The 27,660-nt window shown below is 40.6% G+C and overlaps 1 protein-coding gene and 1 pseudogene across 2 annotated transcripts in view; both read left to right on the forward strand.

Annotated features, from left to right (window-relative positions):
• Nucleotides 1-19,990, forward strand: part of CHP1 (calcineurin like EF-hand protein 1) — a 55,675-nt gene extending 35,685 nt beyond the window's left edge. The window contains exons 5-7 of one of the 2 annotated variants that reach the window (XM_004481519.4): nucleotides 12,885-12,946; nucleotides 17,712-17,834; nucleotides 17,976-19,990. In XM_004481519.4, coding sequence (XP_004481576.1) covers nucleotides 12,885-12,946; nucleotides 17,712-17,834; nucleotides 17,976-18,029 — 239 coding nt within the window. In that variant the 3' untranslated portion in view covers nucleotides 18,030-19,990. Of the gene's footprint in view, nucleotides 1-12,884; nucleotides 15,307-15,482; nucleotides 17,216-17,711; nucleotides 17,835-17,975 lie in introns of those variants that run through there. The other variant, XR_009185076.2, reaches the window with a different exon arrangement.
• Nucleotides 19,991-20,134: 144 nt separating this feature from the next.
• LOC101433193 (centrosomal AT-AC splicing factor pseudogene) lies at nucleotides 20,135-26,113 on the forward strand (annotated as a pseudogene).
• Nucleotides 26,114-27,660: the final 1,547 nt, after the last annotated feature.

Raw genomic sequence — 27,660 nt, forward strand, 5'->3', positions numbered from 1 at the left:
AAGGAATTGTCCTCAAATTTATTGAATAATTTGCTAATTAGCGAATTCCAATATCTTTTTTTAAGACTACTATTTTAGGTAAAGCTTTGTGTCTTTAGTTTGTTTTTTTTTTTAAAGATTTATTTATTTATTTATTTCTCTCCCCCTTGTCTGTTCTCTATGTCTATTTGCTACTTCGTCTTCTCTGTCTGCTTCTGTTGTTGTCAGTGGCACAGGAATCTGTGTTTCTTTTTGTTGCATCATCTTGTTGGGTCAGCTCTCCGTGTGGGCGGCGCCATTCTTAGGTAGGCTGCACTTTCTTTCGCGGTGGGCGGCTCTCCTTACGGGGTGCACTCCTTGCATGTGGGGCTCCCCTACACAGGGGACACCCCTCCGTGGCAGGGCCCTCCTTGTGCGCATCAGCACTGTGCACAGGCCAGCTACACATAGGTCAAGGAGGCCCGAGGTTTGAACTGCGGACGTCCCATATGGTAGGTGGACACCCTATCCATTGGGCCAAGTCCACTTCCTGCGATAACTTTCTTTTTACATTGGTGTTTCACTTTTCATTAGAACTAAATTATGATGTTTTGTTTTTTTTTTTGTTTTTTTTTTATTTAATTTCCCCCCCTCCCCTGGTTGTCTGTTCTTGGTGTCTATTTGCTGCGTCTTGTTTCTTTGTCCGCTTCTGTTGTCGTCAGCGGCATGGGAAGTGTGGGTGGCGCCATTTCTGGGCAGGCTGCTCTTTCTTTTTCACGCTGGGCGGCTCTCCTCACGGGCGCACTCCTTGCGCGTGGGGGCCACGCAGGGGACACCCTTGCGTGGCACGGCACTCCTTGCGCGCATCAGCGCTGCGCCTGGCCAGCTCCACACAGGTCAAGGAGGCCCGGGGTTTGAACCGCGGACCTCCCATATGGTAGACGGACGCCCTAACCACTGGGCCAAAGTCCGTTTCCCACGATGTTTTATAAAAAGTGCAAATAGCATAAACAGTCTTTAGAACAGTTGACACACCTGACTCTTGGTATGCAACCAGCCCAGGGGATGAGAGTGGATACTCGAGGGTAGCACACTAGCTCCAAGTGTTCAGTATGTGACTGCCTCAGTCGGAATGATTTGCAGACATGATAGCATCTGTGAATCCAGTGAGTTGGTTAAGTAGAAGATGGTTACAAGACTTTCTACTCCGTATGAAACTATCCTTGCTTTTTAAATCCCAGGCCTAGAAGAGACTTTAAAGGTCATCAGGTTTAACACAAAACTATTACCTACATTGTCTCTACAGCATAAGTTCTACTTTTCTTGAGCCATGAATTCCTTTGGCAACCTGAGGAATCCTATCAACCCCATCTCAGAATACTGTTCTTCAATGCATAAATTGAAATACCTAGGATTATAAAGGAAACCAGTTATACTGAAATACAATTAACTAAGTATTAAAATAAAATTAGTGACAGAGTAATATATTATTATACAAAAAAGACATAACATTGTGTTGAAGAACTATCATAATTCAAAACAGTGATGAGAACACCGTGCTCGGGCACCTGCCCCAGCTCCCACTGCCCTTGCCTGCATGCCCGCGCCCACCATGACCTCCATTCAGCAGCTGGAAGGAGGATGGTGCCTGATAGATAGCAAAGGCTTTGATGACTTCATGAAGGAAGTAGGAGTGGGAATGGCTTTGCGAAAAATGGGTGCACTGGCCAAGCCAGATTGTATCATCACTACTGACAGCAAGGCCCTCACCATAAAAACTGAGAGCGCATTGAAAACATCACGGTTTTCTTGTAACCTGGGAGAGAAGTTTGAAGAAACTACAGATGATGGCAGAAAAACTCAGGCACTCTGTACCTTTAAAGATGGTACATTGATTCAACACCAAGAATGGGATGGGAAAGAAAGCACAATAACAAGAAAAGTGGAAAATGGGAAATTAATAGTGGCATACGTTATGAACAACGTCACCTGTACTTGGATCTATGAAAAAGTAGAACAAATATTCCATCATCACCTTTGGACAGGAATTAGCTATGAGGATGAACAAGCTCAGTTCAATAAGCAAACCTCCACACTGCTTTTTTTTTATTATCATTATGTTCCATTATCTTTTTCATAAACATTTTGCATCCAACTATTTCAGTGTTGGTTTAATTCGGATCATTACTTTGGTTAGTAAATAAACATGTTTGTGCTAAAAAAAAAAACCAAAAAAACCCACCAGTGATGAGCACAAATGATAAATTGGGATATCTGCAGCAATGTAACGTGAAATGAAAACATCTGATTTCTACTGGTGTCAGAGTCACAGGTACTACTATTGTTGCTGTGGCTTATTGCCTATGTTCATAAATGAAGGAAATGCCAAATTTTAGTAGAGGTTGTGAGAAAAAGATATTTTTCCCTTCCACACTCAAGACTCCTTTGTCTGTAAACCCTGGGTTATTACGCTCTCCTATTCTTCAACACTTCTAGTGACAGGGAATTTAATACCTTTTCTGAGGCAGCCCTATCCAAAATGAATTTTTTAAAAATTCTCCTTTCTGTTGAACTGAAAAGCCTTCCGGATCTCATTTTGTAAATTCTTTTCTATAGCAGGCTTTCATATATTTGGAGATAAATCTTTAACCCATGGTCTTTCTTTCAACTCACTTTCTTCTCAATTGTTAAAATTCCTTATGATAACGATGTATGTTTTTCAGTCCCCTTAAACTTTCATTATTTTTTTATGTGCTTTAGTATATTTCTTGGGTTCAGAGTGAAGTATGATTCCTAAGATATGTCCTCCTTAAAACAGTGGGATTACTGCTATTCTCATTATATATGGTATATTTCTGTTTGTATTACATTACATTGGGTTGGGCTGTACAGGGTAGGAAGTAACAGTGTATGGTTGCTTCATTTGGGGTTTACCCCTTAGACCTTGTTTGTGTTTGTTGCTGGACTCAAGTGCAAGACTGTAGTTTATCCCTATCACATTTTATTTTGTTAGATCGAGACCAACTTTTTTCAGCCTATCAAGATTCTTTTTGGTTCTCGTGCTGTTGTCTCTTGTGTTCATTATGCTGCTTGATTTCCAGTCCAAAAGTGCATAATATTTGCTTATTACAACCTCTTTGAGGAGTCATTGATGAAAAGTAGAACAATAAAAAACTGAAAGAGCCCCACATCATACCATTAGGAACCTCTTTCTGGTTGACACAAATTCATACATTTTGGGTATTCCAAATTATTGTTCTTTATAATAACAAAGTATCAAGAAATATCCTATCAAATGTCTTCCTGAAATCTATTTTATACCAACCAATACCATGGAAGAAATATGCAAAGAGAAGCATATGAGTTCACCAATTGCTGGACCTAATGTAATAATGTAATGGTGTAATGCTTTTTCTTTTGTTTCATTTTTTTCTTTTTTATGTTGAAATAATTAGAGGCTCGTAGGAAATTGCATAAAAATGTACAGGAAGGTCCCATATAGCCTTCACCCAGCCTCCACAATATCTTGCGTAACTATCATATGCTACCAAACCCAGGAAATTGACGTTGGTACAATCCATAAAGCATACTCAGATTTCACTGGTTTTATAAGCACTTTGTGTGTGTGTGTGTGTGTAGTTCTGTATCATCATCACCCATGTAGCTTCATGTAACCATCACCACTTTAAAACTACAGAGCTGTTCCATTACCTCAGGCCTCCCTTGTACTACTCCTTTAGAGCACAGCTCTGGCTATAGCCTCTGAAAACCACTTAATCTGTTCTCCAACTCTCTAATTTTGTTATTTCAAGAATGTTATGCAAGTGGAATCAGAAGGTATATGACCTTCTGAGATTGGCTTTTTTCACTCAGCAAAATACTCTTTAAGAGACATCCAAGTCATTGCATGTCTCAATATTTCATTCCATTTTATTGCTGATTGATGGTAGGGATGTACCATGGTTTTTTTAACCAGTCACCCATTGAAGGAGTTTTGTTTCCAATTTCAGCTATCATGAATAGAACTGCTGTGAACATTTGTGTGTAGGTTTTATGTGAACATAAGTTTTTCTGTGGGATAAATGCTCAGAGCTATAATTGCTGGGTCATATGTTAGGTACATGTTTAGTTTTAAAAGAAATTGCTAAGATCTAAATAAATAGACATGCCATGCTTGTGGTTTGGAAGATTCAACATAGTAAAGGTGTCAGTTCTCCCCAAATTGATATACGAGTTTAATGCAATGCCTATCAGAATTTCAGCAAGACTTTTGGTAGTTTAGATAAGATTATTGTAAAATTTATGCCTTAGTTTCACAGCTGCTAAAGCAAATACCATACAATGGGTTGGCTTAACAATAAGGATTTATTGGCTTATAGTTTTAAGGCTAAAAGTCCAAAATTGATGCATCAGGCAGGCATTGCTTTCTCCCTGAAGGCTGGCATTCTGGGGCTGGCCGCTGGCAGTCCTTGGGGTTCCTTGGCTTTTCCATCACGTGGCAGTGTCCTCTCCTTTCTCTACCAGGTTCTATTGACTTCTGACTTCTAGCTCTTTGTGGCTTCTCCATCTGGGTTCAATTTCCTTTGTTTATAAAGACTTCAGCCATATTGGATTAAAGCCCAGCCTCATTCAGTTTGGGTCCTCCTTACCCTAATAACATTTTCAAAGGTCTTATTTACAAATGGGTTCAGACCTATAGGACCAGGCATTGGGACTGAACATGTCTTTTGTGGGGGACATGATTCAGCCTCCAACAATTTATACCGAAAGGCAAAGGAACTAAAAGAACTAAAACGATTTTGAAAAAGAAAAATTAAAGTGAGAGAAATGTCTACTCAAATACAAGGCTATATATACATATCTATCTATAGTAATCAGACTGTATGGTATTGGCAGAGGAATAGACATGGATCAGTGGGACATGTGGTAGTTTGAAGCTGTATGTACCCCAGAAAAACATGTTCTTGAAGTTAATCCATTGCTGTATGTGTGAACTCATTGTAAGGAGGACCTTTCAATGAGGTTACTGTAAGGTGTGGCCCAGCCCAGTCAGGATGGGTCCAGTCAGGATGGGAGTAGCCAGAAGCTAAATATCAGCAGAACCCAGGAGAGAAGGGAGAGACAAGGTGGCACCACCATGTGCCTTGCCATGTGACAAGCTAAGGACCAAGGATTGCCAGCAGCCAGCCCCAGAACATCAAACCTAGGAGAGAAAGCTATGCCTTGATGATGCTTGATTTGGACTTTTTCCCAGCCTCAAACTGTGAGGGTATAAATTTCCATTGTTTAACCCAGCCTATTTCATGGTATTTGCTTGAGCAGCCTAGGAAACTAGAATAGGTCAGAATAGAGAACCCAGAAATACATACATGAATATACCCAACTAATTTTTGGCAGAGGTGCAAAAGTAATTCCATGGAGGAAACGTAGCCTTTTTCAAACAAATAGGATTAAACATCCATAGGAAAACAATGAACCTCAAGCTAAGTCTCGGGAAGTTATATAAAAATTAATTCAGAGTGGGTCACAGTCTTAAATGTAAAATGTAAATTTTTAGAAAACAATATAGAAAATGTTTGGGATCTAGGGCCAGGGCTAGGCAAAGAGTCCTTAGCCTTAAACCAAAAGCATGATTCATAAAGGGAAAATTTGATAAATTAGATCTCATCAAAATTTGAAACTTTTACTCTGCTAAAAACTCTGTTAAGAGGATGAGACAAGCTACAGAATGGGAGACTATGTATCTAAAATATATAATAAACTCTGCAGGGAGCAGATGTGGCTCAAATGGTTGAGTGCCTGCTTCCCACATGGGAGGTCCCAGGTTTGGTCTCCGGTGCCTCCTAAAAACAAAAAAACAAACAACAAGCAAAAAGCAAAAATCCAACTCAGGGGAGCCAAGGTGGCTCAATGGTTGAGTGCCAGCTTCGCACAAGTCTAGTGTTCAGTGCTTCAATCCCCAGTCCCAATACCTAAAAAAAAAAAGAACTCTGAAAGCTCAGCAATAGAAAACTAAACAATCAATTAGAACATAGGCAAAAACATGAAGAGACATTTCACCAAAGAAGATAAATTTATCGCAAATACACACATGAAAAGATGTTCAGTTGCAAATGACGTTGAACATCTTTTCATATGCATATGTGCCATCTGTAGAGAGCCTTTGTGGAAATACAAATTAAAACCACAATGAGCTATCACTACATACGTATCAGAATTCCAATGCTGACAAGGATATGGAGAAGCTGGATCACTTACACATTGCTGGGGGTTATGTAAAATGGTACAGCCACTCTGGGAAACAGTTTCTTAAAAAACTGAACATGCAACTCCATACTACCAACAGTTGTACTCCTGGGTATTAATTTATCCCAGAGAAATAATGACTTATGTTCATACAAAAATGTGTACATAAATCTTTATAAAGCAACTTTATTCATAATAGCCAAAAAATGAATCAATTCAGATGTTCAATAAGTAAATGGTCTAAAGAAACTGTAGTACATCCATTACATGGAATACTGCTTGACAATTAAAAGGAACAAGCTATTGATACATGCAACAACTAATTGAATCTCAAGAGAAATATACCAAGTAAAAAAGTCAGTCCCAAAAGGTTACATACTGCATTATTTCATTTATATAACATTCTTGAAATTACAAAATTATGGAGACGGAGAACAGATTAGTAGTTGCCAGCAATTGAAGAGGGTTTGGGGGAGCAGGAACTAATTGGTCAGCATGAGGTATCCTTGTGGCAATGGAATTGTTCTGTATCATAAACTGTATCAATGTCAATATCCTGGCTATGATATTGAACTATAGTTTTTCAAGGTGTTACACTGGGCTAAACTGGATTAAGAATACATTGGATTTTTCTGTATTCTTCCCTCTTTCTAAAAAGAAAAACACCTTTAAAAAAATACTTTCAAATTTACAGGGGAGTGATAAAAATAATACAGGCCCCACACAGAGAATTCCAACATACCCCATCTCCCCAGATAACCAGATCCACCAATTTTAACAGTTTGCCTTATTTACTGTAACATCTCAGCTATCTGCTCATCATTCTCTCATTCCATCTATCTATCCCATCCATCTATCTGTGTATCTATCTGTCTGTTTATCTACTTTTCAATCCATTTTTCTGAACTCTCAAGGGTAGGTTGTATACATCATGTTCCTTGAACACTTAATACTGCCATGAACATTTCCTAAGAACAAGGATATTCACTTATGTAACTACCTTAAAGTGCAGTTATCAGTTCAAGGAATTTGATATAAAACTTACAGTACATATTTCAAGTCCTTCATATGGCCCAAAGATGTCCATTTGAGTCTTTTCTCCTCCCTGGATCCCATCCTCTAGCATGTATGGCATTCATCGTCTTTTTTTTGTGGTTTAAAACCAGGGGATTAAAACCAGGACCTTGTATGTGAGAAGCCGGTGCTCAACCACTGGTCCACAACGGCTTCCCTGAGTTGGTTTTTAAGTTTGTTTGCTTGTTGTTTGTTTTTGTTTTGTCAGAAGGCACCTGGAACCGAACCTCTGATCTATTTGGGAGGTGGGTGCTCAACCACTTGACCCACACCTGCTCTGTTACTCTGTCTTTAGTTGTTGTTTTTAATTATGGGAACATATATGCAATATAAACTTTCTCATCCCAACTACTCCCAAACATATTATTCAGTAGGATTAATCACATTCACCATATTGTGATACCTTTACCACCTTCCATTACTAAAACCTTCCCATCGTTCCAAACAGAAATCCTATACCTATTATGCACCAACTCCCCATTCCCTCTGCTCCCCATCCCTGGAAAACTACACTCTAATTTCTGTTTCTTTGAATTTGCATATCCTCTGATATTTCCTTTGTGGTTACCATGTGATTTAAAACTAACATCCTAAATCTATAAAGTCTCATTGCTTTATTACCAACTCAACTTTTTTTTAAACATCTTCAAGACCTGGTGGTAAGTGAATTCTTTTTTTTTTTTTTTTAAGATTTATTTTATTTATTTCTCTCCTGCATTGTCTGCTCTCTTGTGTCCATTCGCTGTGAGTTCTTCTGTGTCTGCTTGTATTCTCATTAGGTGGCTCTGGGAACCGATCCTGGGACCTTCCAGAGTGGGAGAGAGGCAATTACTCTCTTGCACCACCACAACTCCCTGTTCTGCTACATCTTCTTATTTTCTTTCCTCTGTGTCTCTTTCTGCACCAGCTCTCAGTGTCGGCTGGCACTCCTGCACAGGGCAGCTTTCCCACTCTGGGCAGCATTCCCACACAGGGGGCACTCCTGCATGGGGTGTCATTCCAGTGTGGGCTGGCACTCTGCATGGGCCAGCTTGCCACATGGGCCAACTTGCTCTCACCAGGAGGCCCTGGGCATTGAACCCTAGACCTATCCTATGTGGTAGATGGGAGACCAATTGATTGAGCCACATCCGTTTCCCCCAACTTAATTTCAATAGTATACACAAACTAAGTCTCTATTCCCCACTGTCCCCTCACCGTGTAGTTCTTGTCACAAAGTACATGTTTGTCAGATATGACTCAGACCATTGGGCACTTGCCTCCATTTGGCAGGTCCCAGGTTCAGTTCCCAGTGCCTCCTGGAGAAAGCGTGCAAACAATGAGCAGATAGATGAGAGAACCATCTGGGGGAGAGGATAATAAATAAAAATTTTTTAAAAAATTGTTCAAGGAAAGTGGATGTGGCTCAAGCATTGGGTGCCTGCCTTCCACATGGGAGGTCCCAGGTTCAGTTCCTGGTGCCTGCTAAAGAAGACAAGCATTTCGATCCCAGGTTTTGGCAATAAAACAAAACAATAAAAGAAGACAAGCAGGATAGCGAATTGATGCAACAAGGAAACACATGAGAAGTATAACAAGCAGGAAGCAGAAGTGACTCAAGCAATTGGATGCTTCCTCATACATGGGAGGTCCTGGGTTCAGTTCCTGGTGCCTCCTAAAAAAAAGAAAGAAAGAAGATAAACAGACACAGAGAGCAGAAAGCAAGTATGAACAACAAGTGGAGGGGAAAAATAAATGAAACAATTCTTTTTTAAAAATTGTTCAGTTGGGAAGCAGATGTGGCTCAAATAGAGCATCCATATAGGAGGTCTAAGGGTTCGATCCCCAGGGCCTCCTGGCTCATGTGGTGAGCTGGCTCACACACAGTGCTGCTGTGTGCAAGGAATGCTGGCCCACGCAGGGATGACCCTGTGTGAGGGTGCCTCCCACATAAGGAGTGGCTCCTGTGCAAGGAGAGCTGCCCCACGTGAAACTGCAGCCAGCCAGCCTGCACACACACGGAGAGCTGACACAGCAAGATTATGCAACAAAAAAGAGACACAGTTCCCCAGTGCCGCCTGATGAGAACAAGCGGACACAGAAGAACACACAGCGAATGGACACAGAGAGCAGACAATGGCGGGGGCAGGGGGGAGTTGGATAATAAACAAATCTTTAAAAAAAAATTGTTCAGTAAATAAACCTGGTCAACTTCAATTAACCCACTTTTTAAAAAATCGTGGGGCACATTTTTTTATACGACATATTAGAAGGACACTTTGAGAAAAGCTTCTTTAGATAACCAAATAACAGGTGAGTGAGGATTCAGAATGACAGAGTAACTGGTTTTAATCTCCTTTTTTATAATTACACACTGAAAGCTTAGAAATAAAATAGTATTTGGCAAATTGAATTGAACCTCTTTTTTCCCCTGCATTATAGACCTTTAGATTAGAAGAGGTTAGCAGTAAGAAAAAGAAAAAAGAAAAAAATATATATATATATATTTCTCTTGCATTGTAATCACATGGCTAGATTCAGATATTTTCTGCAATACATATGGTGATTAGTCTTCTTTGCAGTTCTTTCTCTTTCTAAATTGCTATGCTCTCAGTACATTAGCTCACACTGACCCTAAAGAAAATCTTTCAGAGATCACTATTAGATCTAGTAGTTTTTTGGAGTGGGAGGCCTTCAGCTGACTCAGTCTTAAACAATAAGGAAATATATTATCTCACTTACTAAGTCAAATGAAGCAGGAAGCAGAGTTGATTGTGTTGTCCAAAGACCCACGTTCTTCCTGTTGCCCTGTTTTGCCCTCCTTAGAGTCTGCTTCATCCTAAAGCGTGGTCATATGATGACTTTCGGTGGCAGGTAAAGCTATATGCTTCCTTGTTCACATCTGGCAAGAGAGAAAAAGAGAGACATTGAGAGACTGAGATCAAGAAACAGTTCTAGGCAGAGGGAACAACTAACATAAAGGACCTTAGGTAGAAATGAGTATTCGGTGTGCTCAGAAAACAAAAAAGTTCGTTGTGACCGAGGCATTATTGAGAAGGGAATGAGTGATAATGAGAGAGGAGGGCTAAGAGGTGGTAGTAGGTAGTTGACATTGAGCCCTTGGTGTGTTCCAGACTCTGTCCAAAGTGCCTTTTGTGTACTATCTCATTCAGTTCTCACAACCCTATGAGGTGGCTTCTGTTATTTTCATTTTACAGATGAGGCAACTGAGGCACAAAGAGGTTAAGTAATTTGCTCATATTCACATAACTAGTAAATATCAGAGCCAGGATTCAACAGAGCCAGAGAGTGATCCCAGGGGCTGTGGCCTTAACCGCTATACTTTATTACTTCTCATCACTTTGATCAGGGGAGATAAAAGCTGGAGGTACACATTTGGGAGTCGTCTGTATTAGATGGCATTTTTAAAGCCATGGAACTGGACATGCAGGAATATGGCTCAGGAGACTCCAAGTCATAGGACCAAGGATGGGGGAAAGACCCTAACAAAACATAACAAAGAAAAGAGGAAAAGATGGAAGGATTTGTGAACATGCTCTAATGACTTCAGTCATTTCTGCATTTGACCATTATCTTGGGAGAAAATATTTATGCTGCTTCAGAGCCAGGGATGATTGACAGGAATGTCGGAGTCAGGTAAGTAACTACTATGGCTGCAAGGTTTCTTCTAAAAAGGGTCCTGAAGGTCTTCTCTTTGGTTGTCCTCCATTGGGTTTCAAGGATTCAGCCTTTTGTAAAGGCTTTTGTACTTTGGCTGAAAGGGGTGTGTATATTCCAGTTACCCGATTAAAAAATTCAAAACAGGTATTTATGGGTTATATAGGAAACAGATTTCCATCCCATAATCATCCTAATGATTGCTTAGCAGTTAATACATTTATGATATTTTAGAAATATAACAGTATATCCAGAAGTATATTGTGTATATAGCATATGTGCAATTTATTTGGGGAATATATTAAACCAGGTGTTTTTAACCTTTTTTGTTCCACGGACCCCTTTGCCAGTTAGGTGAAAACCACAGACCCCTTACTAAGTGCACACTATACTGTATTATTTAATAAATTACACTCTCACCAACATGTCCCCACAAGAATAATGGTTCTTTTAAATTTAAGTTCAAGCTCATTGACCCCTTGTTAAGGAGCCCTCTATAACCACATATTCCTTAAGGAACACTGGTGATCTTTGTCTATTCTTCCTTGGGATCTAAACCCCCTAAACATACAGTTTCTCACATTTTGGAACTAACCAAATTAAAGAGAACAAAGAAAGAAAGGAAGTCTCTCCCAGCTACACCCCCCCCCCCTCCCAGAATTGTGATATGTACCTTACAAAGACTAAATTCAATTTTTCTAAAGTTTTTACCTCAGTTTTTAATGGATGCATCCTTATATTTTTGAGGGCAGGTGATATTTAAACTTTCAGAAATTCATCCAGGTTCTCATGTTTTTGTCTGTAGTAACAGCTCTGCCTGGAATCCACACTTTTTCAGGTTTCTGTTCAAATGTTATTTCCCCGCTGGTATTTTCCCTATCTCCACCAAAAGGTCATGTATGTCAAACACTTTGTTCCCTCAGTATTTCAAATGTCTTATAGCATTAAAAGTGTGTTAAAATTAGTAGTTTGAATTGCTCTCCTCTACTAGATAATGAGTTCCTAGAGGACAGAGTCTAATCCTCTGTATCCTAATAACTCTAGGGCTGTGGGTTTTGGCCATTTACTCTTCACGGCACCCTACTGAAAATGAAAAACCAAGAACTTCGGTGGCATGCTCAAGTGATTCAAAGCCTCAGAATCACACTGAATTCAGCTATGAATAGCAGGCAGTCATTCATCCAGTGTTCTCTCACTGTTCATTGGTAGCTCTTCAGCTGTGTGGCACTGCCTGAATTATGTTTACTCTTCTGAATTCTTTCTCTTATATGGATACAAGCAAAGTTCTCATGTATCCCAGTTTCTTTATCTTTTGTTAAAGAGAGAAACATTGTAAGGCCAGGAGACCATCACATTCTTGGCACTTTTATTTGAAATGAACCTCCTCTACCTTTAGCATTCTTAAGTGTTAAGAGAAGTCCTTAAAAGACGACTTGGGGGAGCGGATGTAGCTCAGTGGGTTGAACGCCTGCTTCCCATATGTGAGGTCCTGAATACCTCCTGGAAAAAAAAAGACTTGAATTTGCCAAAGAGGCTGTATGCTTAGAACAATACTTTGTATAGCTACCTGGCATGGGCCTGTATGGTTCCTATCATTAGTTCCCCTGAGTGTACATGGTGGAATTGATAGGTTATGTGAGGTTTTGTTTTATTTTGTTTTAACATTCTAGGGCAAGAGAAAGGACATTCCGCTTTCTCTTCATGAAGTTTTCTGTTTTGTTGTAAAAGTGACCATATTTTATTAAATCTAAGATGCCATCAATTATGAGATGTATCACGCTGATAAATGTTAAAATGTCTTTAAAAGTTATACAGGTAATGGCGCTTGCTCTTGGAAAAATCTATTAATAAGTGTTAGTTTTCTGTCTGGTTTCCTTTACATGAATTGTTCCTTGAGAAGGAGCAAAGCATTACTGAATTGCCACTAACTTCCTGTTTCTCCCTACTAGTTGCTTTTCGACTCTATGATTTGGATAAAGATGACAAGATCTCCCGTGATGAGCTGTTACAGGTATGTGGGAGAGTTTACATACATGTGGATAATTTATATTTGGGCCCTACCTGCTTATTCTTGTGGACAGGAATTGTTCTTTACTTCACTAAGCATTTATTTAATCCCTGCTGTGTATGGAGTCCTGTCCTAGATATAAGTCAGAGCAGATGACCAGGAGAAACTTGAAATGGCTCATTGAATTCTCACAGACAGATGGTTCTGTGACTTCAAAGTTAATTAAATGTCTTTTAGTTGTTGACTGACAGCTAAAATATGCAAGATGGTTTAGATAAGGGGTTCTTAACAAGGGGTCTGTGGGCTTGAATTTAATTTCAAAAAAACATTCTTGTTGGGACATGTTGGTGCAGATGTGATATATTTATTAAATAGTACACAGTATATTGTGGACTTAGTAAGGGGTCCATGGTTTTCACCTGACTGGAAAAGGGGTCTGTGGAGCAAAAACAATTAAGAACCCCTGGTTTAGATAAAAGTTCAGTTATTGCCAAATCAGCTTGTTGTCAACCAGGTAATTCTGTTGACACTTAGGTAAAGCTGTTATTTATTCTATCCTTGAGCTTCCGTGTGAGATTCAAGTTGCTGCTGCAGTGTTGATATACACTGAGCATACTGCTCACCATCCTTTGTTGCTTCTGGTAAACAATTCCCTGCCCTAATCGCAATTTCATCCTATTAACATCACTCTTTGCCTCCCATTTCTTTCCTCTTTTAGAAATTTAGGAGAGGAGAAAATTCTTCATCCTTTTTTTTTTTAATATTTCCAAGTCTGGAAGACCTAGGAGTTTAGCACACATTCAGGAATTTCCATGGAGATTTCTCCTTTTCAAGATATCCCTAAAAAGTAAAGTGGTTTCTACTCATTCTGAAGTAACTCTGAACACTTCCTATATCTTCAGAAGTCTTCCAAGTTTAAGATTACTCAGGCCAGATTAAAGACCACACAAAGTAGTCTTATATTTCCATATCTGAGCAAAAACCAAAAGATTCTGCACATCATTGTTTTGGAGTCCCTTGCTTTTGAGTTGGGAATATCTTTCTTCCGTGACATGTTGGTTGATACTTGCTATGTATGGGTCTCAGAGTTCTGAGGAGAAAAAGTCGAGGCAGTCGTTTCTGTAGTTGCCTTCTTTTCATGCTCTGGCCCAGATCTGGCTGCCAGAAAGAATATTTTGGAGAGGAGCCTTGATTTATCTTCTATTATTTGGATAAAGAAAGCCTGGGACAGAGTGGATTGGAGACCATATAGCCAGAGTGCCAGTCAATACTAGAGTATTCCTGGGACCTGGAATGACTTTAGGACAAATATTCTCATGGACTGTTAATATGTCACACAGCTAGTTCCATCTTAGAAGACAATATGAACACTTTACCAAAGTAAAAGAAGAACAGAGTTTACCTTTCTAGGCACTGCCATTTCTAAACATTTGGTAATTTGAAGTTCTTAACTATTCAGAGGATATTAAAAAGTTCACAGTGTGGTTATCCTAAAGACTGAGTGGTCATGTTTTCCTTCTGTGATTCTTGTAAAAAGTCCTGGTTGAACTTTTAGGGGTGATTGATTTGTTCCTTATCTTGATTGTGATGGTGGTTTCACAGATATGTAGATATGTCAGAATTTATCAGATTATACATTTTAAACGTGTACAGTTTATTGTACATGAATTACATTTCAATAAGAACAGTTGCTACACTCCTCAACTCATTTTTTTTTTAAGATTTATTTTATTTATTTCTCCTCACCCCTGTTCCCCGCATTGTCTGCTCTCTGTGTTTATTCGCTGTGTGTTCTTCTGTGTCTTCTTGTATTCTCATTAGGCGGTTCCAGAAACCAATCTCGGAACCTACCAGAGTGGGAGAGAGGCGATTATTCTCTTACGCCACCTCAACTCCCTGTTCTGCTATATCTTCTTATTTTCTCTCCTCTGTGTCTCTTGTTGCATCATCTTGCTGCGCCAGCTTTCCGTGGCGGCTGGCACTCCTGCATGGGGTGGCTTTCCTGCGTTGGGTGGCATTCCCACGCAGGGTGGCACTTCTGTGCGGGGTGGCATTTCCGAGTGGGCTGGCACTCCTCATGGGTCAGCTTGCCACGTGGGCCAGCTTACCCTCACCAGGAGGCCCTGGGCATCGAACCCTGGACCTCCTATATGGTAGATGGGAGCCCAGTTGGTTGAGCTACATCCATTTCCCCCCCAACTCATTTTATGAGGCTACTGTAACTTTGATATGAAAACCTGATAAAGACAGTACAAGAAAACTACATCCCTGCCTTTCTCATTCACATAGATGTAATAATCCTAAACAAAATATTAATATATCAAAGCCAGCAGTTTATGAAGAAGATGCTATATTAAACCAAGGTAGATTTTTTTTTTTAATTTTTTTATTTTTTATTGACTTTGTAATAATATTACATTAAAAATATATATGTGAGGTCCCATTCAACCCCATCCCCCCACCCCCCCTCTCCCCCCCCCCATCAACACTCGTTCCCATCATCATGACACATCCATTGGATTTGGTAAGTACATCCAAGGTAGATTTATACTAGGAATTCAAAGTTGGCTTAACATTAGAAAATCAGTGTATTTCATGATGTTAGCAGATTAAAGAAGAAAAATTATATGCTCTTTCCCACAGGAGAAAAGCATTTGATAAAATGCTTTACCCATTCATGATTAAAATAAAAATCTTAAAAGACCAGAACTAGAAGGAAGCTTTCTTAAACTAATAAAGGTTATATACAAAAACCCTAAACAAACATTAAGGAAAAAAAAGTCCTGGTTGCTAATATACTTCTTAGTGTGACAGTAAGCAGCATTGTGGAAAACACCACATACCCCAAACTCCCTACACACACAGTGCACAATCCAATTCTATAAATCTAAAAATAAAACATTTTAGAAAATGACTGGAGAAGCGGATTTGGCTCAACTGATAAAGAGTATCCACCTACCGTATAGAAGGTCCAGGGTTCAAACCCAGGGCCTCCTGATCCATGTAGTGAGCTGGCCCATGCACAGTGCTGATGGGCACAAGGAGTGCCATGCCACACAGGAGTGTCCCCTGTGTAGGGGAACCCCATGTGCAAGGATTGTGCCCCATAAGGAGAGCTGCCTAGCACGAAAAAAGTGCAGCCTGCTCAGGAGTGGCGCTGCACACATGGACAGCTGATGCAGCAAGATGACACAACAAAAGAGACAGATTCCCAGTGCCGCTGACAAGAATGCAAGCAGACACAGAAGAACACACAACAAATGGACACAGGAAACAGATAACTGGGTGGGGGGTGGGGGAAAGGGGAGAGAAATAAATAAAAAATAAATATTTTTAAAAAAATGAAAAACCTGATTATGGACATTGTACCAATTTACTTTAAAAAAGTGATTGGATTGAGAGCTAATGAAGCTGCTGATTGAGGATGAATTTGTCTGGTTGGCCATAGATAGGGAAGATGGCAAATGGTTTGTCTCAGTTTGCTTTATAATTCTTCAATTTGTGTACATTTGTACACTTATTTTCAAGGATTGGTTTGTGAGGAAAATAAACATCTAGTGTTGGTGCAACTCAATATTTCAGCTTTTTCTTTTCTTTCCAAAAAATCCTATAATTTGATTTTTAAAAAACCTCTGTCATGAGATTGGAGAAAGATGTAAAGGTGAGCCTGTGAGCAATTAGGCTAGAGGGCCTTTCCTTCTTATGGGAATGCTGACTTTTCAGCTGACTAGCAATGTGAGGCATCAGATAAGCACACTGTTCCTCAGACATAGTTCATCCCTTTCATATTGTCTCAGAGTCACATCATTAGAATCACTGATTTTGTTTAAGGTAGCCATTTCCTAAGCATGTTTACACTCCAAAGATAATAGTATGATTGGGAGGAAAGTTTTCTCAGTTAAGTGTTAACTTCTCTTTCCTACAATTTTCACAGACCTTTAAATATGCTTTTTGTTTTTCTTTTTTTTTTTGGTTGATGTTGTTTTTCTAAAGAGGGTATTTAATAAATAGTGCTCCAAGGACTTCTGTGTTCCTTGGGCCATGCTTTAGGAAATGCTGGGTTAATTAAACATTTTATCAGAGAGGACTTATATTCAGGTAGGATTCATGAAAGCCCTCCCAACGTAACTTAAATAAGGGAACTAATTTGTCTCATGCAAAAAGAAAAGTGGGGTGGGAGCAGATGTGGCTCAAGCAGTTGAAGTCCTGCTTCCCACATGGGAGGCCCCAGGTTCGGTCCCATGTGCCTCCTAAAAAAAAACAAAAAACAAATGGGAAAAAACAACTCGGGGAGGCAATGTGGCTCAGTGGTTGAGTGCTGGCTTCCCACATATGAGGTCCCAGGTACCTGGTCCTGGTACCTCAAAAAAAAAAGTAAGAAATGTGGGGATAGATTGTCTGGAGCTGATAAAATACCTATATAATGTCTGCAACCAGGCTTCTTTTACATTCTTGCTCTGGCATCCATAGCACATATGATTTTCACCTTACAGCCCCAGGATGGTTGCTGTACCACCAGGCATCGTATCTGCATTCAGGGCAGGAAGAATGGGGAAAGGCAAAATGCAAAGGGTCTCACCTTGTGAGGCTTTGCTTTGCTGTCCAATGCCCTTACCACACATCTCCTTATGCCATTGTCTAGAATGGCATTGTCTAGATGAGAAGATAAGGGTTTCAGCTTTCTGGCTTTTATATTTGAGGATATCAAAGGAAGGGAGGCACCCTTAGCCCCAAGTCCCCTGTAATTCCTGACTTCTTGGCCCTGCAGGTGCTACGCATGATGGTTGGAGTAAATATCTCAGATGAGCAGCTGGGCAGTATTGCAGACAGGACCATCCAGGAGGCTGATCAGGATGGGGACAGCGCCATATCTTTCACAGAATTTGTTAAGGTCAGGCAGTCACTTCTTTGCTTGGAAAGGTGGAATTCTGCACAGGAGGGAAGGTTAAAAAAAACATTATGCAGGTAAGAACTGGGGACAATATATTCTGTTATGACCTTGATAGTTGTAAATGTATTTTTTTTCCCCCAGGTTTTGGAGAAGGTGGACGTAGAACAGAAAATGAGCATCCGATTTCTTCACTAAAGGACTGAGACCAAACTCTTCTTTGCTTTCTAGTATTTAAGAACTGGAACTTGAGAGTCCTCCTGTCCACCAGCCCCACCTCCTCCCCATTATCCCCCTTCTCCCAAAGTACTACTGCTGTTGCATGACAACCCCAAATATGTTCTGTCAACACAAACCTGCCTTTGGTGTAAACAGGGCATTACAGAATGGTACACCCAGTCTATTTCTTTTCAGTATCCATTCACTGGTTCTCATTTATAAATATCATCTTCCCCTGTTCTGCTGCTGAATGTCACACCCATTCAATCTGAGAAAGTGAGAGAGGGAATCATGCCAAGAACCAGCCAGCCAAGCTCTTTCACTGGAAGTAAATGTAGACCTGCTGCCTTCCCTCTAACTAGATTTTGGCATGCTCCTTCAACCTTGTCTGTATGTCCTTTGCTTCCTACTTCTCTGTTACTCAACACACCAATCACTTGGTCTTTCAATATCCTGCTTTTTATTAAGCCTCAAAATCCACCTCTGTTCTACTTGGTATCCCAAGCTATACCTGTAAAATATACTTCTGACTTGGCAGAGTAGTTCAGTGGTCTGGCAGTTTTTATCTACCTTTAGTCTTAAATGGGTCTCTGGGATGTGGCCTTTCCAGGAGCTTTTTGGTAACCAACACTTCTCTCAGAAGAATGTGACTCTCTTGGTCCCTGTATTCTGCTCTATAATCAAAGGGCTGCTAGATGGAGCTGTTCTTGAGAGGTGATGGCCTTGGTGAGAGGTGTAGAGCCAAGTCCTTTAGATGGCTTGCCCCAGTCATTCTACCTCTGGCCTCTGATTCTCAGCATATGTTCCTACATGGCTGCTCTTGTTAGTGCAGTGTTGACACTTCAGAAAATAGCCATATGCCTGGAGGTTTCTTCGTTTGGGGGCACCTTCACCACCAGAATAGCTGCTCTGGCAATATGCTTGGGGACTTTCTCATGGCTTTTTGAATAAGGAGGCTAGGCAACCTGTCAAGCCTCCTGTATTCACACCTCCGCAACATGGTTTATGCCTCAGTGTTATGTGCACTGGAATGTTTTTCACTTCACTTTACAAAGTAGATTAGTGTTATGGAAGTGCCTAACTTATCCCAGTCCAAGAGATTTAAAGATAGTCCTTGGTGTCTTCAAGTTTTGCACAAAATTCTCAATGAATTTTACACTTGGCACATAATTATGCTGGAAGCCATAGCAGTCTCCTGATACAGGTCCAAAGCATTGAATGTATTGTAATGTTAGCTGCCTGGCTACATTGGCTTCCTAGCTCCTTGTGTAGACCCTGCTGATCCCTTAGAAACAAGGGGGTCTGCCATTGGTGGCACAACCTGAGTGGCATTATAGGCCTTTTGAGCAAGCCAGAGCACTTTTTCTGCCAAAGTCAGCTTAGTTTAGATCTCATTGAATCAGGCTGTTGTCATCCTAATGTCTGTCTGTCTGAGTCTATTCATTAGTATATCTGGCCCTGGCTGACTTTCTCTGACTCATCGCTTGCTTGCTTGCTTGCTTGCTTGCTTGCTTCCTTGCTTCCTTCCTTCCTTCCTTCCTTGCTTTGGAAGGTTATCCAAGATGTACACACAATTCTTTGGAAAGGGAATTACTAAAGAATACCACTACAAAGGGATCGGGAAGGGGTAGGGAACAGCAGAGTGGCCAGGCTGGACGGCTCAAGTATAAATGAATGATGAATTCTTTGTGAAGTATCAGTCTGACTTGGTGATCAAGTGATGTAATATAGGAATTGTATAAAAGTGAAGAATTGCCTGATACTGATCTTTAGAGAGGTACTTCAGAGGCTCCTTGACGTGCATATTTAAAGTTTCTACGATTGTGGCTTTTTCCCCCTTTGGCTGTATAGCAAACTGTTTTAATCCACAGTTGTGCCTTATTGTTCCATTAAAATTGTATTCTTTGATCCATCAATAAATACTTATGGTTAAAACAAAATAACTTGTTGTCTTTGTCCATGTTTTAACAAGAATTTTATTTAACTGAATTCCCTTCAAGTTTAAAATCAGTTTCCCTTTTAGGTGTGTGCTGTGAAGTACAGGTCTACTCTGCTGCTGCGTGGACATACTGGATGGGGGCATCATGGATAGCACTGTCCACCTCTGGGTACAGCCTCAGTCACTTATTCGTTCCAGGTAGGATTTAATTTCTTTTCTTCATTCCCTGGTTCGTTCAGTGTAGGAAAAGCCTAAAAATAGAATGTTAATTTATTTTTATTGAGCCGTCTCCCCCCTCATATGTGGCCTCAATGGCATATTGTATTCAACTTTTACATGGCTTTTTTAATCCACCCCCTTGTGGCTTGCTTGTTGTTTTGCTCTCTGTGTCCATGCGCTGTGTACTCTTCTGTGGTTTTTTTTGTTTTTTTTTTAACTTGTCTCCCTTTTTTGTTGTGCCACCTTACTGAGTCGGTTCTCTGTGGCGCTTGTGGGCTGCTTGAGGGCTGCTTGCAGGCCAGTGGATCTCCAGGGTGTATGGGTGAGCCTGCCTTCACAAGGAGGCCCTGGGACATGAACTCAGGGCCTCCCATATGGTAGACAGGAGCCCAACTGATTGAGCCACAGCCACTTCCCTACATGGCTTTTTATGTCTTCAAACTTAATACAGTTTTTTGTTGTTGTTGTGGTTGTTTTAATATTTATTTTTTATTTATTCTCTCCCCTTCCCCCTCTCCAGTTGTCTGCTCTCTGTGTCCATTCACTGTATGTTCTTCTGTGACTGCTTCTATCCTTATCAGCAGCACCGGGAATCTGTGTTTCTTTTTGTTGCATCATCTTGCTGTGTCAGCTCTCCTTGTGTGTGGCGCCATTCCTGGGCAGGCTGCACTTTCTTTCGCACTGGGTGGCTCTCCTTACAGGTCGCACTCCTTGCGTGTGGGGCTCCCCTACGCGGGGGACACCCCTGTGTGGCAGGGCACTCCTTGCGTGCATTAGCACTGTACATGGGCCAGCTCCACACGGGTCAAGGAGGCCCAGGGTTTGAACTGTGGACCTCCCATGTGGTAGGACCTCCCATGTATTAGGTAGACATCCTATCCATTGGGCCAAGTCTGCTGCCCTAGACATAGTTTTATGTCTGTTCAGTCTGTGTAGGGTACAAATGTCTATTACTTTAAAGTTTAGTGACATGCCACAAGCCTCAAAACAATAATAGTTGGAATCATTCATCAAAGTTCTACATGATGTCCTCTTCTCCTTTTCCCAACCCTGTGCCTTGAAAATGCATTTGAAATGACTTGGAAGGGGCTTCAGCTTTGCCTCACTTTGTGTCTAATTTTAGAATTCGAAGAAAGTGAAACATAGGTGGCGTGATGATGCAGTAATTTTGGAGGAACCCTAATGTAATGACCATGGCTTACCCCAGGTATACCTGTCAGTGACTAAAATAAAACTTAGCCAATATTGTAAAATACATATATGTGAACATTGTAACATTAAATACAATTTGAGGGAAGCAGACTTATTCCAGTGGATAGGGCGTCCGTATACCACATGGGAGGTCTGCAGTTCAAACCCCAGGCCTCCTTGACCCGTGTGGAGCTGGCCCACACACTGTGCTGATGCACGCAAGGAGTGCCCTGCCACACAGGGGTGTCCCCAGCGTAGGGGAGCCCCTCGCGCAAGGAGTGCACCTCGTAAGGAGAACCGCCCAGTATGAAAGAAAGTGCAGCTGCCCAGGAATGGCACCGCATACATGGAGAGCTGACACAACAAGATGACGCAACAAAAAGAAACACAGATTCCCATGCCACTGACAACAGAAGCGGATTAAAAAAAAAAAAAAAAGAACAACACACAGCAAAATGGACACACAGAACAGACAACGGGGGTGGGGGGGAGGGAGAGAAATAAGTAAAATGAAATAAATCTTAAAAAAAAAACCAATAAAGCCTAATAGACCTATTCTGACATACATATTAATAAAAATAAATACAATTTGAGGAAAATCTCCTTAATACCAAACTATATCAGCTCTTAAAGATTAATGCATTTAAAATAAAAGGCTTAAAATGTTCAGAGTTTATTTTTAGAGTGATGGAAATGTTTTGGTAATGGATGGTAGTAATGGTAGCATCACAACATTGTGAATGCTGAAAAATATATCTGAATATGATTAAATGAGGAAATGTTGGATTGTATATATGATAACAGAATAAAAATTTTTTTAAATCCATGGAACTAGTTCACAATATCTGTAACAAAAATACATTAAAAAAAATAATATGGGTTAGGGGGAAAATACACTAAATGTAAGATAAGGAATATAGTTAGTAGTAATAAATATATATATTTTTTTAAAGATTTATTTTTATTTATTTAATTCCCCTCCCCTCCCCCGGTTGTCTGTTTTCTGTGTCTTTTTGCTGCGTCTTGTTTCTTTGTCAGCTTCTGTTGTCGTCAGCGGCACGGGAAGTGTGGGCGGCGCCATTCCTCGGCAGGCTGCTCCCTCCTTCGCGCTGGGCGGCTCTCCTTATGGGTGCACTCCTTGCGCGTGGGGCTCCCCTACAGGGGGGACACCCCTGCGTGGCAGGGCACTCCTTGCGCGCATCAGCACTGCGCATGGGCCAGCTCCACACGGGTCAAGGAGGCCCGGGGCTTGAACCGCGGACCTCCCATGTGGTAGACGGACGCCCTAACCACTGGGCCAAAGTCCGTTTCCCAGTAGTAATATTTTGACAATGCTTTTGTATAGTTTGTAACAAATGTTTAACACCAGTGCAAAGAATTGGTGGAGGGGTGATGTATGAGACCCCTGTGTGATGTTATGTATATTTATTTTATAAGTTCACAATCTTTACTATATACTTGTTTATGTGTGTTCATGTGTGAATGATATACTTCGATAAATACATATATATATAAAAGAGGTTTCCATATACCCCGTACTCCCTAGCAATGGAAAAAATTGTATCATGGATGTGGAAAAAGTGGCCACAGTAGTTGCTCAGGGCAGAGAGAGGGAAGAAGAGATGTGATATGGGGGCATTTTTGGGACTTGGAGTTGTCCTAAATGATATTGCAGGGACAGATGTTGGACATTATAGATCCTGCTGTTGACAACTGATAGTGGCATAGCCACATAAGACAACAGTTTGGCAGTTTCTTACAAATCTAAACATAGATTCACTATATGACCAACAATTTTACTCCTAGGAATTTACCCAAAGGAATTGAAAACTTAAACCCTTGCAAAAACTGGCATACAACTTCTTATAGCTTTATTCATAATTGCCAAAAATTGAAAGCAAATAAGATGACCTTCCATAGGTCAATGAATAAACAAATGGTGGCACATCCATACAATGGAATATTATCCAGCAATAAAAAGAAATAAACTATAAGCTTGGGAAAAAAAAATCCATGGAACTACACAAACAGTGAACCCTAAGTTAAACCATGGGCTTTAATTAAAAGTACAATACTAAAAATGTGCTATCATCAGTTGTAACAAATGTTCCACAACAATGCAGGGTGTTGGTGGTGGGCTGGTATATGGGAATCTTGTATTTTCTGCATGATGGTTCTATAAACCCACAACTTCTCTAATAAAGGGGGGAAAATGTAAAAAAAAAAAAAAAGAAAGAAATTAATGCATTATAAAACCTGACCATGTTGCATGGGGGACTGCTAGAGTATCTCGTAAACCCAGATCACAAGAAACCAATAGATTTTGGTAGGAGAAAAAGGCTGAAATCCGATGAAAAAGAAGTTTCCGATTGCCCCCAGGATTATGCACAATTCAGAAAATCCGTGATGAGGGAAGTGAATGTGGCTCAGATGATACGGTCTCTGCCTACCATATGGGAAGACCTGGGTTTGATCCCTGGGGCCTCCTGGTGAAAAAAAGAAGAGAAAGTGTGCCTGCATGGCAAGCTAGTGCCCACATGGTGAGCTGAGACTCTGCACAGTGAGCCTACTGCCTTTGCAGTGAGCCAAGTGCCTGCATGGTGAGTCAAGTCCCATGTGGTGAGCTGAGTGCCCACACAGTGAGCCAAGTGCCTGTGTGAGTGCCCACATGGCAAACCGACTGCCCATGTGGCGAGCCAAGTGCCCACACAGCTAGCTGAGTGCCCATGCAGCAAGCTGAGTGCCCACACAGCAAGCCAAGTACCTACATAAGTAAGTCACGCAGAAAGATGATGACACAACAAAAGAGAGACAAAGGAGAGAGTCAAGGTTAAGTACAGCAGAAACCAGGAACTGAGGTGGCGCAATTGACAGGGAACCTCTCTCTACATCAGAGGTCCCCAGGATCGAATCCTGGTGACTTCTAGAGGAGAAAGATGAGAAGAGAAGATAAAAAAGAGAAATAGGTACAGAAGATCACACAGCGAATGGACACAGCAGAAACAGCAGGGCGGGGGAGGGGAAGGAAAAAATCCATGATGAGAGGTTTGGATTCCTATATGGGGAAAAGAGAATAGGGTGATGATCAAGGAGATGGCAGCTTAGATCCATGAGGTGGAGCACATCTGGCAGGAGGTAGTTTGGTCTGTCTTAGAACCTTGAGCAGTACCAGACCCAGAAGAGGGATCTTTGGCACCTGGAAGCTGGAAATGGAAAATCAGCCAAGTAGCCTGCAGTTCACAGCAGCCCACACACTTGGACCTGCTGCCAACCCCAGGACTTGACAGGGACAAGACAACCTCTGGCATTCATTGGCCATTAGTACACGCCAAAAGTTGGCAACATCCACTTAGGTTCCACACCTCCCTGGATGACCCAAGATGTAGAACACAGCTCTGGGAGCCAACAGATAGGATCCTTTTCTGAAGAATTTCTCAAAAAGGAAGAAAAAAAAAAAAGAAAATTGACCAAATTGGGACTAACTTTGATCATAGTGCTAGTACCAGTGCAGGCCGGCTGCCCTCTTTTGGCAAGTCTGGAACAGTGGATGTTGCTGACAGTCCAGGCATCAATTCAAAACTAAAGTTGCAGCAAGAAACAAATTGTAGTCACATAAAGCAAAAACCTCATGGTTTCATGATACTCTTCCGACTGTCTTAGGCTCAAAGCCAAGTCAACAAACTACTTCCTCAGTACACTATTATTCTTTCCACCAAATTCTTTGTAATTGCCTTAACAGACAATACCTTTTCTTTCATTTAATAAATTTATTTTCAAAATAGAAGGAAAAAAATAATGCATTGTAATATTCCCCCATGTTGTTATCTGGTCTCCCTAGCTTATATTAATGATTTCCTAATATTTTACCAACTTATGTAATATTTACGTGACCATTACCTTATTTGCTTATTGTTTCCAATTTTATCTGTTATGAAATAATGATATAGTGGAGCCTATAGGACTCTTTTTTCTTTGAAAAAAATTTTACAGGAGTGGCATTACTAGGTCAAAGTTTGGGTGCATACTTACAGTTTTTAAATAGTGTCCAAAAGAAATGAATGCCATGAACAATCAAATTATTCAATCTTACCTTCAGTGTTTTTTATAATATTCTAATGGTCATCTATTTTTCCAAACTGGTTTTAGAATCATTTCAGGTTTTATATTTAAAATGTTATTAAAATAGTGTTGATGGGGATTTGGAGCAAGTTTTACTGCATAGATGCCTCAGAGAGGACTATCTTTATAAACTGGAACGGGCTTCCCTCTGCTACAAACCAGGTATTTATCCTCCCCAAACACTAGCAGCAGAATTGGTTGGAAGGAAGTTACCAATACTGGACTGAAATTCCCCAAGTTCACATTAATCTGACTGAGCTTTGAGTCAACAAGCAATTCAAATTAAAGAGTTGATATTTGCCAATGAATATCTATTTAATATCTAGCTTAATAGAAATGCCAATTTGGAGATTTTCTTTTTCTTTTCCTCCACACAAGCAGTCATGAGACATTTACCTGGTAAGTTTGTGAGGGACTGCAGGCTCTTTCTTCATAGTTCTGGGAGGAAGCAGGCAGCAGTGAAGCTGGATCATCTAAACTGGATGAAGTAACTGGCTTGACATCTTTCCCTGAGGGTGATACTAATCAGGAACTTGGTCTTGAGATGCCTAAGTCTTCTCCGTTCTCTGCAGTCTTCGAAGCATTGAGGTTCTAATCTCTCGTTAAAACTAGCAAGAACATTTATCTGGAGACATTGTCATTCATGAATTAAATCAAGTAGGTGAACTGCTATATCCAGTACTTGAATGCAGCTAACGAAATAAGATTTAATCAAAAGAGAAATCTGGGTGGCTACAATAGATATCAAGCACAATTAACTGTTTTATTCACAGGAAAATCTCTTACTCCCTAGAACACACACACACACACATACACACACTTTCTTTAGAAACAATTTTAATAAACTTTTTTTTAAGATTAAAAAAAAAAATTTCTCTCCCCTTTCCCCCACCTTCCACCCCCCAGTTGTCTGCTCTCTGTGCGTTCTTCTGTGACCGCTTCTATACTTATCGGCGGCACCGGGAATCTGTTTCTTTTTCTTGCGTCATCTTGCTGTGTCAGGTCTCCGTGTGTGCAGCACCATTCTTGGGCAGCCTGCACTTTCTTTTGCACTGGGCAGCTCTCCTTATAGGGCACACTCCTTGTGCATGGGGCTCCGCTACATGGGGAACACCCCTGCGTGGCAGGGCACTCCTTGTGTGCATCAGCACTGCGCATGGGCCAGCTCCACGTGGGGCAAGGAGGCCCGCGGTTTGAACCGTGGACCTCCCAGGTGGACGCCCTATCCATTGGGCCAAATCCACTTCCCTAAACTTGTTGATTTAGTTATCTAGACCATGATAAATTGGAAATGGGTATGTTAATGAGAATACTGCTTGAAATGGGTATGTTGACAACCAAAAAATAATTTAAGAGAAAACAAAACGCAAATAATTCAATAGACATTCCAGTGTAGATCAAATAATTCCAAGCAGATAATTAGCCCTAAAGATATCAAAATATGAGCTTATAAAAAATTCATCAAGAAAAGGTCTAAAATGTGGTATTCCTTATAGGGTAACACTTCAATAAAATGGAAATTTACTTAAGTGAAATATCCCTGATGAAACAACAACAACAAAAAAATATGTTGGATATAATTCAGGCTGCACTTGGGTGTATGTAACTCAGTGCTGTGTGTCCTGGTTGAGCTCTGTGATTCCTGTCTTCTTTTCTGCAGATGTCATATTGGCATTTTCCTAATCACTTTGGGAAAAAACAAATGGTTAAAATGGTGGTATGGCTTTGAGGCTTATAATCTGCAAATATACTTAAGTACTGTGAAGAGAAATACCAATCTCCATGATGCTGAATTTTGGGAGGCAGAGGTGTACAAGTTGCCTTTTCTCTGCAAACAGTGAAATAGCAAATTGCTAGCTGTTATTAAAATATCCTTTGCTGGGTGTTGATCAGGGGGAATGCTGCCAATGAGATGTTCATCAATTTATGAAATATTTGTTCAAGAACTTTATTCAATTTCTGAATGAAAACATTCCTTTTAGCGAATGAATATGCTAAATTTTAAGTGTACTTTGTGCTGTCTGTTGCTGCTTCCTAGCACATGTGGAGCCAGAATCACAAACTTAAGATGGCATACAATCTGTTTGCAAAAAGATGACTGCATTCTGTGAACTCCTTACCTATGCTCAGAATATCAGGGGC

The sequence above is a fragment of the Dasypus novemcinctus genome, chromosome 3, assembly GCF_030445035.2.
Source record: "Dasypus novemcinctus isolate mDasNov1 chromosome 3, mDasNov1.1.hap2, whole genome shotgun sequence".
Taxonomy (NCBI): Eukaryota; Metazoa; Chordata; class Mammalia; order Cingulata; family Dasypodidae; genus Dasypus; species Dasypus novemcinctus.